Raw genomic sequence first — 14,637 nt, forward strand, 5'->3', positions numbered from 1 at the left:
GCAGACACCCCCAATCTGGTGGTGTGTTCTATAATTCAATTTCACCAAACCAGTAATAAATGTGAATTTCTGGATCGCTATACCAGTTTTACAATGGAGTCACACAGTCCCCGTAGACTCTCCAGTCTATCTTGCCACCCAGACAAACTGAACTTTGTGATAAAAGGTCACTTATACCAAAAATCACACCACATTTAGGTTGTTCCCAGTACCAAGAGACCAGTCACTTACCCCGGATTAATTAGTATCTAGATCTTACACCAAAGACAACACTGGTAGTCAATTCAATAGTACACTGTCTAAAGGTTTTTTGCTAAGAAAAGGAAATGAGTTATTGAGAGTTTAAGGCAAGTAAAATATGTGTACAGGTGAGTCACAATTTGTAATTCCAAATAATAGCAGTAATGTAATCAATAAATTCTGCCAGTGTCCCAAAAGTCTTTTCAGGGTATCCAGCTTGTCTCTGGAGATCTCCGCTTTGCATCTGGTACCCTTCCCTGTAAGAGTTCAGGGATGAAGGATCTTTCCTTGAATCCATACTTACAGCTTCTTCTCACAGAAAACAAGCTGACAGTGTCACTTACCCATGTGGGCTTTTCCTCTGATGACAGAGAGAGAAATGCATTTTGAGTCTTTGACCTTTGATCATCACACACAATGCCCACTTGCTTTGAAATTAGCACTTTTCTGTTAAAATTCTTTATTTGCATTCCACAAGGCTTCTTTCTCATTTGATGGGTTATTTACTTACAGGGGTATACACAATGGAAATGTTTGTTACTACATTACAATGGGATACTGATAAGTGAAAATAATGCAGGTAACATCCCACTAGTTTTCAGGAAGTTTAAGCACCAAACACACTCATATATTCACAATCGTTTTGATCTATATTAATACAAAAGTGAATTGGCCTGGGGCTTTGGCATGATCCGGCACCTGGTCCACCAGCCTTACAAATTTAAAGTGGATTAGTTAAATTGCATTAAACCCCTGTGTGGATGATGTCATTCAGAATTAAAGTGGCCTGAATTTAGTTCATTTTAATTAATTTAATTAATTAAACTAAATTCAGGCCACTTTAATTCCTAATGAGTGTGTCCACACAGGGGTTTAATGCAATTTAACTTCTCCACTTTTAATCCAAACTTTTCGTTAATTTGGATGATTTTTTCTTGAGTGTCCCCATGTAGACAAACCTTTGGGCAAGTCACTTAACTTCTATGTATCTGTTCCCAATCGGTAAATTAGGAGTGTAAATTTTTCTCACCCTTTGTTACTCTTGTCTATTTAGATTATAAGTACTTCAGGGAAAGGTCATTTTTCCATTATGTGTACTATGCCTATGGTAATAGGGTTTTTAGGTGCTACTATAAGACCAATAAATGATAATAATAATAATAATAGGCATACTCTGAATTTATTTAGGGCTGAGAGCCTGGTATAGCGGCAGTGTATCTGTGTTCAAACTCCAGAAGTGATATGGCACCATTCATAGACAGATCTCACCAATCTTTTATTTTCCATTCACTCACCACACAGCCAGGTGATAATATTTTCCCATTGTAGGCTTGTGGCTTTGGCATTATCAAGAAATGGGGGAAACCGGGGAACAACCATCTGATATCTTGAATGAAATCTCCTTACCAGATATGAGATTACAAGCCATCCAGATGACAAAAGAGTCTCTAAAAATTCCTGCAAGGGATTTTGGTAAATGGTAGGGAAGTGCAAATACCACTTTATTCTCATTTGGCTAATACTGAGATCTGGAGATCCTACTGTTGAGGAATTGTGGGGGATTACGGTCATGCCAGGACTAAACAGTGAACCATGAAGACCAGCGGATGCTACAGAAACCAAACATCAGCTTTATGGAGCTAAATAAATTGGCTCAATCTTGAGCAGCCAAAGTCTCTGCTTGGTGTGGTATTAGGTGGTTTGATTACCTTAAATGAAAAGTTGTGATAATTATTGTTTATTTTATTAATACTGTGCCCAAGACTCCAAGATATGACCTCTTTCTCTTGCAGGATGTGCCATGAGGTCGGTAGTGAGCATGATCACAAGTTGTCAGTGCTTTGCTTTCATGCCTCCTCCAAAAGATGTTAAACTGGAGAACTTAGGTAAGACAAATCCAGGGGCTGGTTCAACCTATCAATAGAATATTTCAAGATTACTTTATTGGCGGTGTCTAAGTTATGAGGAACAATTCAGATAGAACTGTCTGGCTGAATAATGTGGGGAGGTGAACGCAGTGATATTTGCGATGGTTTACAATAATATGTTCTGTATCTTACAGCTGTATCTGGAAATGTAAAAAGCTTAGTAAGTCAGCAAATTTTTCCTGTGGGCCTTTGTTGTTCTTGAACTGGAGAAGTATTCCTCTGTGTGTTGGCTGTCATATGTTTGACAGATTTGGGAATGGGATATAACAAGGTGTCCAAAATCATCCGAAGTAGATCTTCCTCCGATACTAAAAATATACAGCATTGGCTCGACCTGTTTATCAAGCAACATGTATGTTGTGAAACAAACTGCTAAACTGGTGGCATGTGGCTCCAGGTTCTACCGCTGATTTGCTGCTTGTTAAGGGGAACCAGTCATTGCCTTTTTTTTTTTTTTTTTTTTTACAAAGCAGTTTTCCTTGTTCAAGAACAAATAATAATTAGACAGAGGTAGAGCACACACAAGTGTCTCTTGTTTGAAAATGCCTCCGGTGGTTTAGACTTCATTATCAATTGTCTGGAACTTTTTTTTGGCCAAAATTGTTGATTTGTGGACACAGAAACCCTTTGCGAATTTGTCGGTTTCACCAAATTATTTCAATAAAAAACAAACAAAACCCTGAAAAATCAAAATTATTTATGCAAAATGAAATGTTTTGATTTTTCAGGTTGAAATTACTTTTTGATTCAAAATGTCATTGAATTCTACTAAAAGAAAATATAAAATGTTTTAAAATGGGCAAAATCAAAATGTTTCAATTTTGCTGAAAGGAAACATTTTGTTCAACCTATATATTGCTTTTCCATTCACCAGAAATGTATTTCATTTTCAGTTCGACCCGAAACAAATTTATTTTTATTTTCTGGAATGGCCAGAGAGCCAAAAAAATCCATTATCCACACAGCTCTAATCTAAAGTGAGCACTAGGAGGACTGTGTTGTAAAATGGGATGGACATGTCACTTCCAGGCCTATGTCAGTTATATTTACTGTCCCCATCTAATAAATGAGTTTTCCACTGCCTTGCACCTTGCATTGCCCATGTTGCCAGTTAGAACAGAGGAAACTGAGCCGGCAGCAGGTGTAAATCACTGCCAAATCTGAATGGTAGCTATTTACGCACACTGTCGCAATGGCGTAAACATCTGCACAAGGTTCAGGGCAAGGAAGAATCAGGCCTCCAATGTTTTAAGTTTTCATAGTTCTTGTCATTCTGCAGGATTTAAAAGCAATTTGCAAACCATCGGCTGAGATAAGTGGCTGCAAATCCATAGAGGTCAGTTGGCCTCATTCACTGCAGTGTTACTCCTCCTTGTTTTTGCTGTTATAATTCGATTCAGATCAATGGATCACTCAATAATAATTGCCTTGTTCTGTTCATTGGACACTGTCAGAAGACAGGAGATTGGGCTAGATGGACCATTGGCCTGACCCAGTATGGCCATTCCTATCTTCTTATAATTGACTTACACCAGAGTAAAACTGGGGTAATGCAGCAGTGATTCAGGCCCGATGGCTTTGTGGTCTCTTAACACCTGGATTTGGTCCTACACACACATAGCACCAATGAAACATACCCTACTCTTGGGTAGAGGACAGCAGCAATCAGACAGAGCATAGACCATGCATGGCAGTGGGGGAAGGGAAAATGTGGACTAAGTATACCAGCGCAAACCTCTGCATTCATGAAGTTGCTCTGGAACTTTAAATATGCAAAAAGGCTAAAATCCTCTGCACAGACCAAGCAGCTGGGCTAGGCAACTGGGAAGCTGCAGAGGGTGAAAGTGGAGAGTAATTTTTTTTCTTCCAAGCCTTCAAAGCCATGTTCCAGCTTAATAAGTTATGGTGAGATCCCCCTGGTCCTACTCCTCACCCAGCCAGCCCATGCCCTCTTAACATTGCTATGCAAGGTGAGCTCTGTACAGCAAAGGAGGCTTCCTAAGACGCTCCCCTTATCATAAAATCATAGGACTGGAAAGGATCTCACAAGGTCATCTAGTCCAGTCCCCTGCACTCATGGCAGGACTAAATATTATCTAGACCATCCCTGACAGGTGTTTGTCTAACCTGCTCTTAAAAATCTCCAATGATGGAGGTTCCACAACCTCCCTATGCAATTTATTCCAGTACTTAGCATTCTTGTGCAGCACCACCAAATTAGTTTCATCACCTGGAGAGCCCTGCAGGGGCAGACCCTGGATTTTGGCCAAAGAGCAGATAAGACAACCCAAAACTCCAACTGAGCCTGAAATATCTAGAGATTTGAACATGTTTGGACAACTTTTTAAACATGAGATTTTAAATTTTGCACTAGTTTCTGCGTAGCCCAGTGGCTAGTGTGTGCTGTGTGACAATCCACAGAGGATGTGAGTCCATTACATCCCCCAGCTGCAAATCCTGGCTCTTTAACTCAAGCTGTAGCAACTTATTTAGGCATCTAAGATGCAGATAGCAACCTTGTGGGATTTTGAAAAGCACCTACGTGCCCAACTCCAATTGATTTCTATGGGAGTTAGGAACCTAGGCACATTTCTAAATCCCATAAAGGGCCTATCTGCATCTCTAGGCCCCTAAATATATTTGAAAATCTGGTCCTTAGTTCTGGAGACCCCATGTATGTCAGCCAAGATGGTGGCTCTCATATTAGCACTACCCTGTTCAGGCTAGAGCCAGAAATAGAAGGGCTGAAATACTCTGAAAATGGCTGATTCCTGTGGTGTTTCCAACCTTTCCAAAACCAGGAGCTATGCCAAACCTCTGCTGCTCCTGGCAATACAGATTTTAAAATATCTACAGTAACTAGTGGATCACCAACAATTGGACATAAAGATTTTACCCTCATAATACACTCAGATCCTGTCCACCCAACCAGTTTCCTCAGGGAAAGCCTGAGTGAGGGAAAAGTGCCCTGAAAGCTAACAAACTTGAGCTGTGTCACACCCATTAGGAAGCAAAGTCCAGGTTGGACGGCACGCCACTGAGAACAACAAGCCCATCTCCACCCCCAAACAAACAATCAAGACACTGTGAGCTCCAGTGTCCCCGCCAATCTCACATAGAGGGAGTCAGGATTTCGGACACACGGGGTCTGAACTAAAGAGGGCGTAACTGTGAGAATTTTTATCTGAATGAAATTCTGTCCCCTTTCTGGAGACCCATGTCCAACCAGTCTTCTCAGCAGAGTTGTCTATCAGCTGAAAGACATTTTCCCTGGGGGATTTCTGCAACCTAACCACTTCCATTATTAATACGCCGGGGTGTGCTATTATTATAACTCTTGTTCCTCAGTGGGAGCTGTAACATCCCTGAGGGTAGAAAAGAGACAGTACTAGGCTGTAGTGAATGCAAAATGGATTCATATAGAGACTGGGGGATACTAGGGTTCTCCCTACCTCTCTAATTCACAGACTGAAGAACAACACATAGTTTCAGGATGCAAGATCCCCCTCTCCCCCAAAGCTGCTTGGAGGAGCCAGCCAGAGCTTGGGCAGCAGCCTCTGGCCACCACCGCTGTTATGTGTCTGGCCCAGGTGGAGCCCCTCCATGAGGAAAACTGTGCTATGAGGGAACAGCTGGGATAAAGCTACACCAGTCACAGAGCAAAAACTTCTAATCATTGCTGCGATTGCTTGGGGGAGACAGAGGCCACTCTTTAGAGAGGAAGTCCATCCCCAAAATGTGCCAATAGAGTGTTTCTGTGTTATGGGAGAAGGCCATAAGTGGAAACCTCTCTGGCTACCACCTGTTCCTGACACCAGCCTTCTCAGATGGTCTCACAATATTCTCAGAGATCATGATTAACATCCTAATTTCTGGCCAGATTTCTTGCCTGAAGAGGTATGGGTGAGTTGGGTTCATCTCTGGATAAACCAAACCACCAGTGGGTTTGCTCCATCATTCAGAGGTTGATTTGGAAGCACAAAAAGTGATCAAAACTTCTCATTAACAACTCAGATTGTTGCTTGAGAGTATGTTCCCCTGGGATGTAATAAAGGATCTGAAGGACTCTGCTGTATTTGAACTAGAAGGAGCAGAAGAAGAGAACAGATTGGGAAAAGTACAGTACCACCAAGCGAAATACTTGAAGTTAGAAAGCATTTTTTTAAAAATAACAATACTTGATGGCATGTTTTAAGCTATCATTTTCCCGTTCCACATTCCTATATACACCAAGGCCACTGTTTCAACAAGGTTCAGGGCTTCAGCATACAACAGATATATATCACTCTTGGATTTCCTCCAAAGGGGATCCTGGGTCAACCTTTCAAACAGTGCCCCCCCCTCCTTTTACAGATGCAGTTTCTCAACAAAATTTGCATCTGGATTTTTGAACTCACAATCCATTTGAAGCCACAAATCTGACCATAGGAAACTGGCTTGTTCAAGGGACTGGATTGGGACTGAGGAGATGTGGGTGCCATACCTGCGTCTGCTATGAGACCAAGTCTGTGCAATTGTTTCTCTTCACCCCTTCCTCTTTCATAAACCATGAGTCGGGCCTCAAAAATGTGAGGTTGGCATAAAAATAATGAGATTTTAAATGATAATAAATGTTGGATTCTTTTCATTTGCTTTCTGGTTTCTGAGCTTCTAGGGTGCATTTGGGTTATGTTTTCAAACTTCTCTCTGCAACCATGATATCTAGAAATTTACTTTCTTTTTAAATGAAAGCTGAGATTATCACATAATTGCTTGGCTCCGGGATCTGGGGCTTTAAGGAAAATAACAAGTGTATCCCATGACTCTCAATCAAATTGAAAGATTTGGAAACATTATATCTCACTAAGGGCATGGTCTACACTTTGGTGTAATTCCCAGTTTGAGGAGACATACCCATGCTAGCATGATCAACCAAGTGCACTACAAATAGAGCGTAGCTCTGGTGCCATGAGCAGTGGGAGGGGCTAGCCACCCCAAGACACCAGACATGTACTTAGGTGGCTAGCCCCTTCTACTGCTTGCACCGCTATGGTTATGCGCTATTTTTAGCACACTAGCTTGAGCTGAGCTAGCACAGATATGTCTGCTCTAGCTGAGAATCACATTCCAACCCAAAATGTAGAATATTCTTAGTGTTTGTATTGAACCAAGTGCAGTAGAGCTCCAATCTCAGTTGGGGCTTCTAGACACTACAGTAAAACAAATCACAAATAGCGAAGGGTGTGATTTGCAGTAATACTCAACGCGGACCTAACTCTACTCCCACTAGGAATTTTATCATTAACTGCAATAGGAGCAAAGCTAGGGCAATGCTAATTCCTTATGAAAATCACACCTACTTGTACCTCCAATGACCTGACAGTAAGTGGTGCAAATCAGGTCATTGGAGGTACAAGTACTCAGATCTACATCTGCAATTCACTGTACAGCTGCAAAAAAGTGGAGCACATTTTTGGGTGCTAAATACCTCTGCAAAAAGGGAAGCCAGGTCTGGGCCCTTTGGAAAATACACCCCTATATTTCTCTGATTTACATATTTGTTTTTAATCCTGGCTCTGCACCTCGCATCTTGTCCTTTTTAGAACCAAATTCATTCAAATCCTGGAATGCTTGGAAATGGTGCAAGTTTCTTCTTTTCTGGCTGCTAGCCAAAATCAAAACAGAAGAAGCCAAACATGTTTCTTGAGGTGCCTCTGGCTACTACTGGGACCACAAGTGCCAGAACTTGTAGGTGAAATCTTATTTTTGTGAGATTACCAGACCAGCTTTGCAAACTCAAATGTCTGGAGAAAGCATCTAAATGTTCAGATAATTACAAAACAAAGCAAAACTAAACCCAAACACTGAGCCTTTCCAGATGTAGCCATTAATACATTTAAAAAAGAGAGATGACTGACATCCCTTTCAAGGGATGAAGTATGTCACCCAGAAATAGGTTCCCTGACCTCAGTGAATGGTGAAAGTCAGGAGTGCAGGAAATGAGAACTGAGCAGGGGGTAGGCAGCAGTTGCAATGGACAGGCTGTCAGGGATACAGTATTGGTCTTTTATTGTGATCCTAACAGGAGGGTATTAGGGATGAAAAGATAAAGTGTCTTGAGCAAACTAGATGTCTGACATATGAACACTGTTGAAAGCAAGGAGGGAGTTGGAGCTTGCTGATTGTGATGCATGGAAAATGGTGTTAAAATTGTAGGCTGGCCCTTTAAATTTCAGGGGGGTTTCCTGTCCTGCTTGCAGGGTAGGGAGCTCTGTAAAGAAGTGTATGATCTGGACCTAGCAGCAATCAGTCAGCAGCCAGACAGCCTAGAATAAGATGGGGTGAGTTGTGCCTCTCTGTTTTAGGGAGCAGCCTGCTTTGTCTCTCTCTGTTTTGGGATTATTGTGTGTTATGCTGAATTCTAAGAAATAAAGTAGTGTTACTTTGCAACCTTCCAGCAAAAGTCTTTATGCTTTTATCTAACTTCTCTGTGTGCATGCCATGAAACATAGCACCAATGACTGTGGATGCAATGATAGTTATACTGAGACACAGATTCAGGCCTTCAGCACATTACGATCTTCACCAAATGTCACAAGAACATTTTTTACCTTTCTCGTTCCCTGTTCTTGACAAATAACCACCTCTGCCCTTCCATAGTCACATACACTGAAGGCCCCAATTTAAATTTTCAATTTGAATATTTAATAAGCTTTGCAGGGAATAGAATTCTGGAGATGCCATCTCTGAAAAAAATTGGAAGCAGACAGACGAAAAGCATTGCAGCAAACTCATATTTGATCGCATGCTTTCTATAAGGGAATCATTGCCATCAGCAGGATTTTCAGAACAACCTATTGACTTAGCTTCACAGTGTCTCAAACCATCAACTAGGAACTCTGTCATGTGAATTCACACAAAGCATATTTCTTGGGTCAGGCATGAAATCAAAATTCCTTTATGGAAGCAGAGACTTAAAACACTTGCTGTTGGAAAAAAAGTCTCCGAAGGCCTCATCTCACATACAATATAGTCACAAACATCTGCTTTAGTTTCAGTTTTTCCTTCTGTTAAAAACTAAAGAGAGTATTTCCAGATCCCTGGAGCAGCTGTCCCTTTTAAGCCAGATACATAAAAATGTGACACACACGGTGGATTGTGAATGGGAAAGTGCTGTATTTATCAAAATAGACAATTTTTATCTCCTCTCTTAGAGAATTATCTGGTAAAGTGATGGGCGCCTGCGACCAGCGTTTTCATATGGTAGCTTGAACTCTGAATTTATATCTGTTTTGGAGCTGACTAATATTTATAGCACAACATTTCATGAGCGTCTCATCAAGAGCAAATGTGAGATGCAAATTCAGCTAGAACCTACAGTTTAATCCTCATTAAGAGACTCCTCGGTGTCCACTTTATCTGGATAATGAGACAGAAAACACGATTCCTTAGGGGGACCTTAATTAGAAGTCCTGGCAGATCTGTTTCAACCAGTCCATTAGACTATTAAAATACCAGACAACTGGATCATTCATTTTTTCTCATTTTCCCTTGTAGGTGTGTCTTGTGTCCACTAGCTTTTCATTTAATGTGAGTTCAAGATTTCCCTGCTGGTTTTTGAAACCTTGCTTTGGCTTCTCCACAAATCTCCTTCTGGCCCTTCTCTTCTTCTTGCTCTGTAAAACATCATGGGATAGAATCCATAGGAAGGACACTTTACAAGATAACTATGTACTGCAGCACAGCATTGCATAAAATCATATGTGGTAGATCTGATGAAGGATAATCTTGTGGTTAAGGATATCAGGAGACGGGGGTTCAATCCCCAGCTCTGCCACAGACCATCTGTGTGACCTTGGGCAAATCACTTAATCCCTCTCATGCCTCAGATCCCCATATGTAAAATGGTGATAATAATCCTTCTTCTGACTGTCTTGTTTGTTTAGATTTTAAGCTCTTTGGGGCAAAGCTTGTCTTGTCCTATATGTATATGTCACCCAGTGGGGCCCTGCTCTTTGTTGCAGCCTCTAGGTTCTACTATAAGACAAATATGCAAATCATATGTACATTTATGTCATGCTGCATATTGATTTCACATCACTCCTTCTCCTTGTTTTCCTCATGGTACTGAGCTCTTGGCCAGAACATAGCACATGGCTGCTACTTAAGCCAGCAAAAATGTCATTTCCTGGTCTGGCCAGCAGGAGACCTTCCAGAAGCTGAATGTGTCAGTTTCTGAAATGCTGTAGCCCCAGGAGTCAGAATTTGAAAGAACCTAGTATGTTTATGTGCAGTGCCTCCCTAAATGGTGAACCTTCTAAGGCTGATTCTTCACAGTACAGGTGTAGAGAGAGAGAATCTATAGTATGTGCTGTCAGATAAGCAGGACAGATATAGTGCAAGGGATTCTGATTCTGCATTACCGAGAGTGCTGTTCTCCAGCTCTCCAGTTATTCCTAGTAGCAGGAATAAAGCTGGTGAGTGAGAAGTAGCTGTATTTGCATGCAGAGATTGAGACTTCCTTCTTCTAAGGAAAATGCCTTGGGCCCAATTCTGATCTAATGTAATTTTGTTTCACTCTGGTGTCACTTTCCTGACTTGAGTGGAGCTACTCCCAATTGCCACCATTGCAAATGAGAGTGGAATTTGGCCTTTTGATCCTTATCGTTACAGATAATGAGGGGTAGCCTCCACGCTTGCTTGCTCTATCATAGAACAACCTTGTGCTCCCAGCTGTACATCACAGAAGGATTTGCAGGCTTAAAGCCCTAGTGTATTAGGCTGCAACTTCTAGAGACTTGGGTTTGAATCCCAGCCCAGGCTAAGCAGTTTGGATAATAAGTTGGTGGCTGTCATCTATTAGTGCTCATCAGAAAGCCATGATGTGATTTGAATTTGGTGCTAGACACAAAAGAGACCCAGAAATGGATTAGAAAGGATTATTGTAGGTCAGGACAAAGGTGCATTGGTGGACAAACAAACAATGTAGGCCATACTTACAGGATGGCGGACTGTATCCTAGGAAGCAGTCATTCTGAGAAAGAGTGGGCAGGGGAGGTGGCTAATCACCCGAACTTGAACTCCTAGTACAACACTATGGCCAAAAGGTCTAAAGCAATCCTTGAATGCATGAATAGGGGAATCTCAAGTAAGACTGGAGAGGGTATTTTACCTCTGTATTTGGCACTGGTGTGACCACTGCTGGAATACTCTGTCCAGTTCTGGTGTCCACAATTCAAGAGAAGATTTTGACAAATTGGAGAGTATTCAGAGAAGAGCCACGAGAATGATTAAAGGATTAGAAAACATGCCTTATAGGATAGACTGAGGGAGCTCAAGGAGAAAGTGAATAAGGAAGTGTTATTTACCCCGTTACCTATCACAAGAACCATGGGTCTTCCAATGACATTAATAGGCGGCAGGTTTAAAACAAACAAGAAAATACTTGCATCCGACGAAGTGGGTATTCACCCACGAAAGCTCATGCTCCAATACGTCTGTTAGTCTATAAGGTGCCACAGGACTCTTTGCTACTTTTACAGATCCAGACTAACACGGCTACCCCTTTGATACTTGACACCATGCAAGGCACTGCATTTAGCCGTATGGAGTGGAAATCCATCAACCTCATGAAGAAACTTGCACAAGTACAGACAGATATCATCTTCCTTTCCAAATGCAAACGGATGGACATCATACCAAATGGACTGAAGGTAAAAAATCCATTGCTATCTACATACTACACAGACCACAGTGAGAGATTATGCCATACTCTATCAAAGAAACTGAGGAACCACCTGATCAGCATCCTATACAGCAAACAGGAAAACATCAAAAAAGAGCTCTCCAACCTGGAGACTCTCATAAATAACCAGACTTCCACACAAACGGACTTCACAAAAATAAGACAGGAGATCTACATTATGCACTTCACCTCTCTAAAAAGGAAAAAGGACTGTAAGCTGTCTAAAATCCTACCTGCCACATGAGGCCACAACAGTGGTACCCCTAACCCACCCAGCAATATCGTCAATCTATCCAACTACACACTCAGCCCGGCAGAAGAGTCTGTCCTATCTCGGGGACTCTCTTTCTGCCCTGCCACCCCCACAAACATGATACAGTTCTGCGGCGATCTGGAAGCCTACTTTCGCCGTCTCTGACTCAAAGAATACTTTCAAGATAACACTGAACAGCGCACTGATACACAGATACCCTCCCACCAACAGCACAAGAACTCCACGTGGACTCCTCCGGAGGGTCGAAATGACAGTCTGGACCTGTACATAGAATGCTTCTGCCGACATGCACAGGCAGAAATTGTGGAAAAACAACATCGCTTGCCTCATAACCTCAGTCGTGCAGAATGCAATACCATCCACAGCCTCAGAAACCACCCTGACATTATAATCAAAGAGGCTGATAAAGGAGGTGCTGTTGTCATCATGAACAGGTCTGACTACCAAAAGGAGGCTGCCAGACAACTCTCCAATACCAAATTCTACAGGCCACTTCCCTCAGATCCCACTGAGGAATACGCTAAGAAACTGCACGATCTACTCAGCAACAGAGAGTCCTGTGGCATGCATCCGAAGAAGTGGGTATTCACCCACGAAAGCTTATGCTCCAATACATCTGTTAGTCTTAAAGGTGCCACAGGACTCTGTTGCTTTTTACAGATCCAGACTAACACGGCTACCCCTCTGATACCATCTACTCAGGACACTCCCTACACTAACAAAGGAAAATACATGCATCCGACGAAGTGGGTATTCACCCACGAAAGCTCATGCTCCAATACGTCTGTTAGTCTATAAGGTGCTACAGGACTCTTTGCTGCTTTTAAGAAAATACTTCTTTACACAATGCACAGTGAACCTGTGGAAGTCATTGCCAGGGGCTGTTGTGAAGGCCAAAAATATAACTAGGTTCCAGAAACAATTAGTTAAGTTCATGAAGGATAGGTCAAGCCAAGGGACAGGTGCTCAGGGACATAACCCCATGCTCCAAGGTGTCCCTAAACATCCAACTGCCAGAAGCTGGGACTGGATGACAGGGGATGGATCACTCAATAATTGCCCTGTTCTGTTCATTCTTTCTGAAGCAAATAGCACTGGCCACTGTCGGAAGACAGGATACTGAGCTAGAAGGACCATTGGTCTGACCCAGCATGGCCATTCTTATATTTTTAATATATTTCACTTAACAATGAGAAGGTTAAGGGGTGACTTGATCACAGTCTGTAGCTACATACAGGGGGAACAAATATTTAATAATGTACTCTTCAGTCTATCAGAGGAAGGGATAATATAATCCAATGGCTGGAAATTGAAGTTAGACAAATTCAGACTGGAAATAAGGTGTACATTTTTAAGAGTGAGAGTAATTAACCATTGAAGCAACTTAGCAAGGTTTGTGGTGGATTCTTCATTATTGAAAATTTTAAAATTGATTGATTTTTTTTTCTAAAAGCTATGCTCTAGGAATTACTTTGGAGAAATTCTATGGCCTATGTGATACAGGAGGGCAGACTAGAGGCCTGGGAATCTATGACTCTAAGAACATGTTGGTGGAAGCTAAATGACCTCCTGAGGTCCCTTCCAACCCTGATATTCTATGAAGCTTGCCCAGCACCTGCTTGGCTGAAGCCAGAGCTAGAAGTCCCTCATCATTGTTTCTAAGAACCATAGCTAACTTTAAAAACAGTAGTAAAAATACACTGCAGGATGAAGTGGTTGTAGAAACCAAAAACTATGTTGGTAGTTCAGTAGGCCCCATCCTTCCCACTGGGTCAGTTTGGAATTAGTGTCCCAGCATGGTGTTAGGTGGCACTTTGCTGCTGGAGGGAACTCTTTCAGATGAGATGTATAACTTGAAGTCCTGAGCACTTGTGGTCATTAAACAGCCTGTGGCATTTTTTCCAGGAATAGAAAAACACAAGATACCAAACCAAGGAGAGCAGAGTTACCCCAGTGTCCTGGCAAAATTCCAATTTGCTAATTGCATTCCGCCTATCTATATTCCCTGTGCAGCTTTAGATGCAAAACATTGTATTCACTTCTGGCCAAAATTATTGGGTAATGTTGATTTGTGATGTTTAATATTGGCCACATTTCACTCAAAAGTGATCCATGTCTGTAATGTGTAGCATAGGGTGTGCATTTTGAAGCACCTGATGTATGTAAACTTGCAAAAGTAACCAGAGGAACTTACTCTCTTTTTATAGTGCCTCAAAAATCAACTCGGTAGAGAGATAATCTGAGATCATGTGAAAGATATAAGTCTGGTCTGCACTATAAAGTTATATCAGTATTGCTATGTCAGATAGGGGTATGATTCTTTTACCAATTTAGGGCTGGTCTTCACTACCCGCCCGGATCGGCGGTAGAAAATCAATCTCTCGGGGATCGATTTATTGCGTCTCGTCGGGATGTGATAATCGATCCCCGAATCGATGCACGTACTCCACCAGCCCAGGTAGGAGTAAGTG

The 14,637-nt window shown here is 41.8% G+C and overlaps 1 protein-coding gene across 1 annotated transcript in view; it reads left to right on the forward strand.

Annotated features, from left to right (window-relative positions):
* Positions 1-1,595: 1,595 nt before the first annotated feature.
* The window catches only part of LOC135875724 (cysteine-rich venom protein Cau1-like), a 109,574-nt gene continuing 96,532 nt past the window's right edge, over positions 1,596-14,637 (forward strand). The window contains exons 1-2 of the mRNA XM_065400705.1: positions 1,596-1,713; positions 2,034-2,126. Of these exons, the coding sequence (XP_065256777.1) occupies positions 1,596-1,713; positions 2,034-2,126 (211 nt within the window). The remainder of the gene's footprint in view (positions 1,714-2,033; positions 2,127-14,637) is intronic.

Source organism: Emys orbicularis, chromosome 3 (genome assembly GCF_028017835.1).
Source record: "Emys orbicularis isolate rEmyOrb1 chromosome 3, rEmyOrb1.hap1, whole genome shotgun sequence".
In the NCBI taxonomy this organism is placed as follows: domain Eukaryota; kingdom Metazoa; phylum Chordata; order Testudines; family Emydidae; genus Emys; species Emys orbicularis.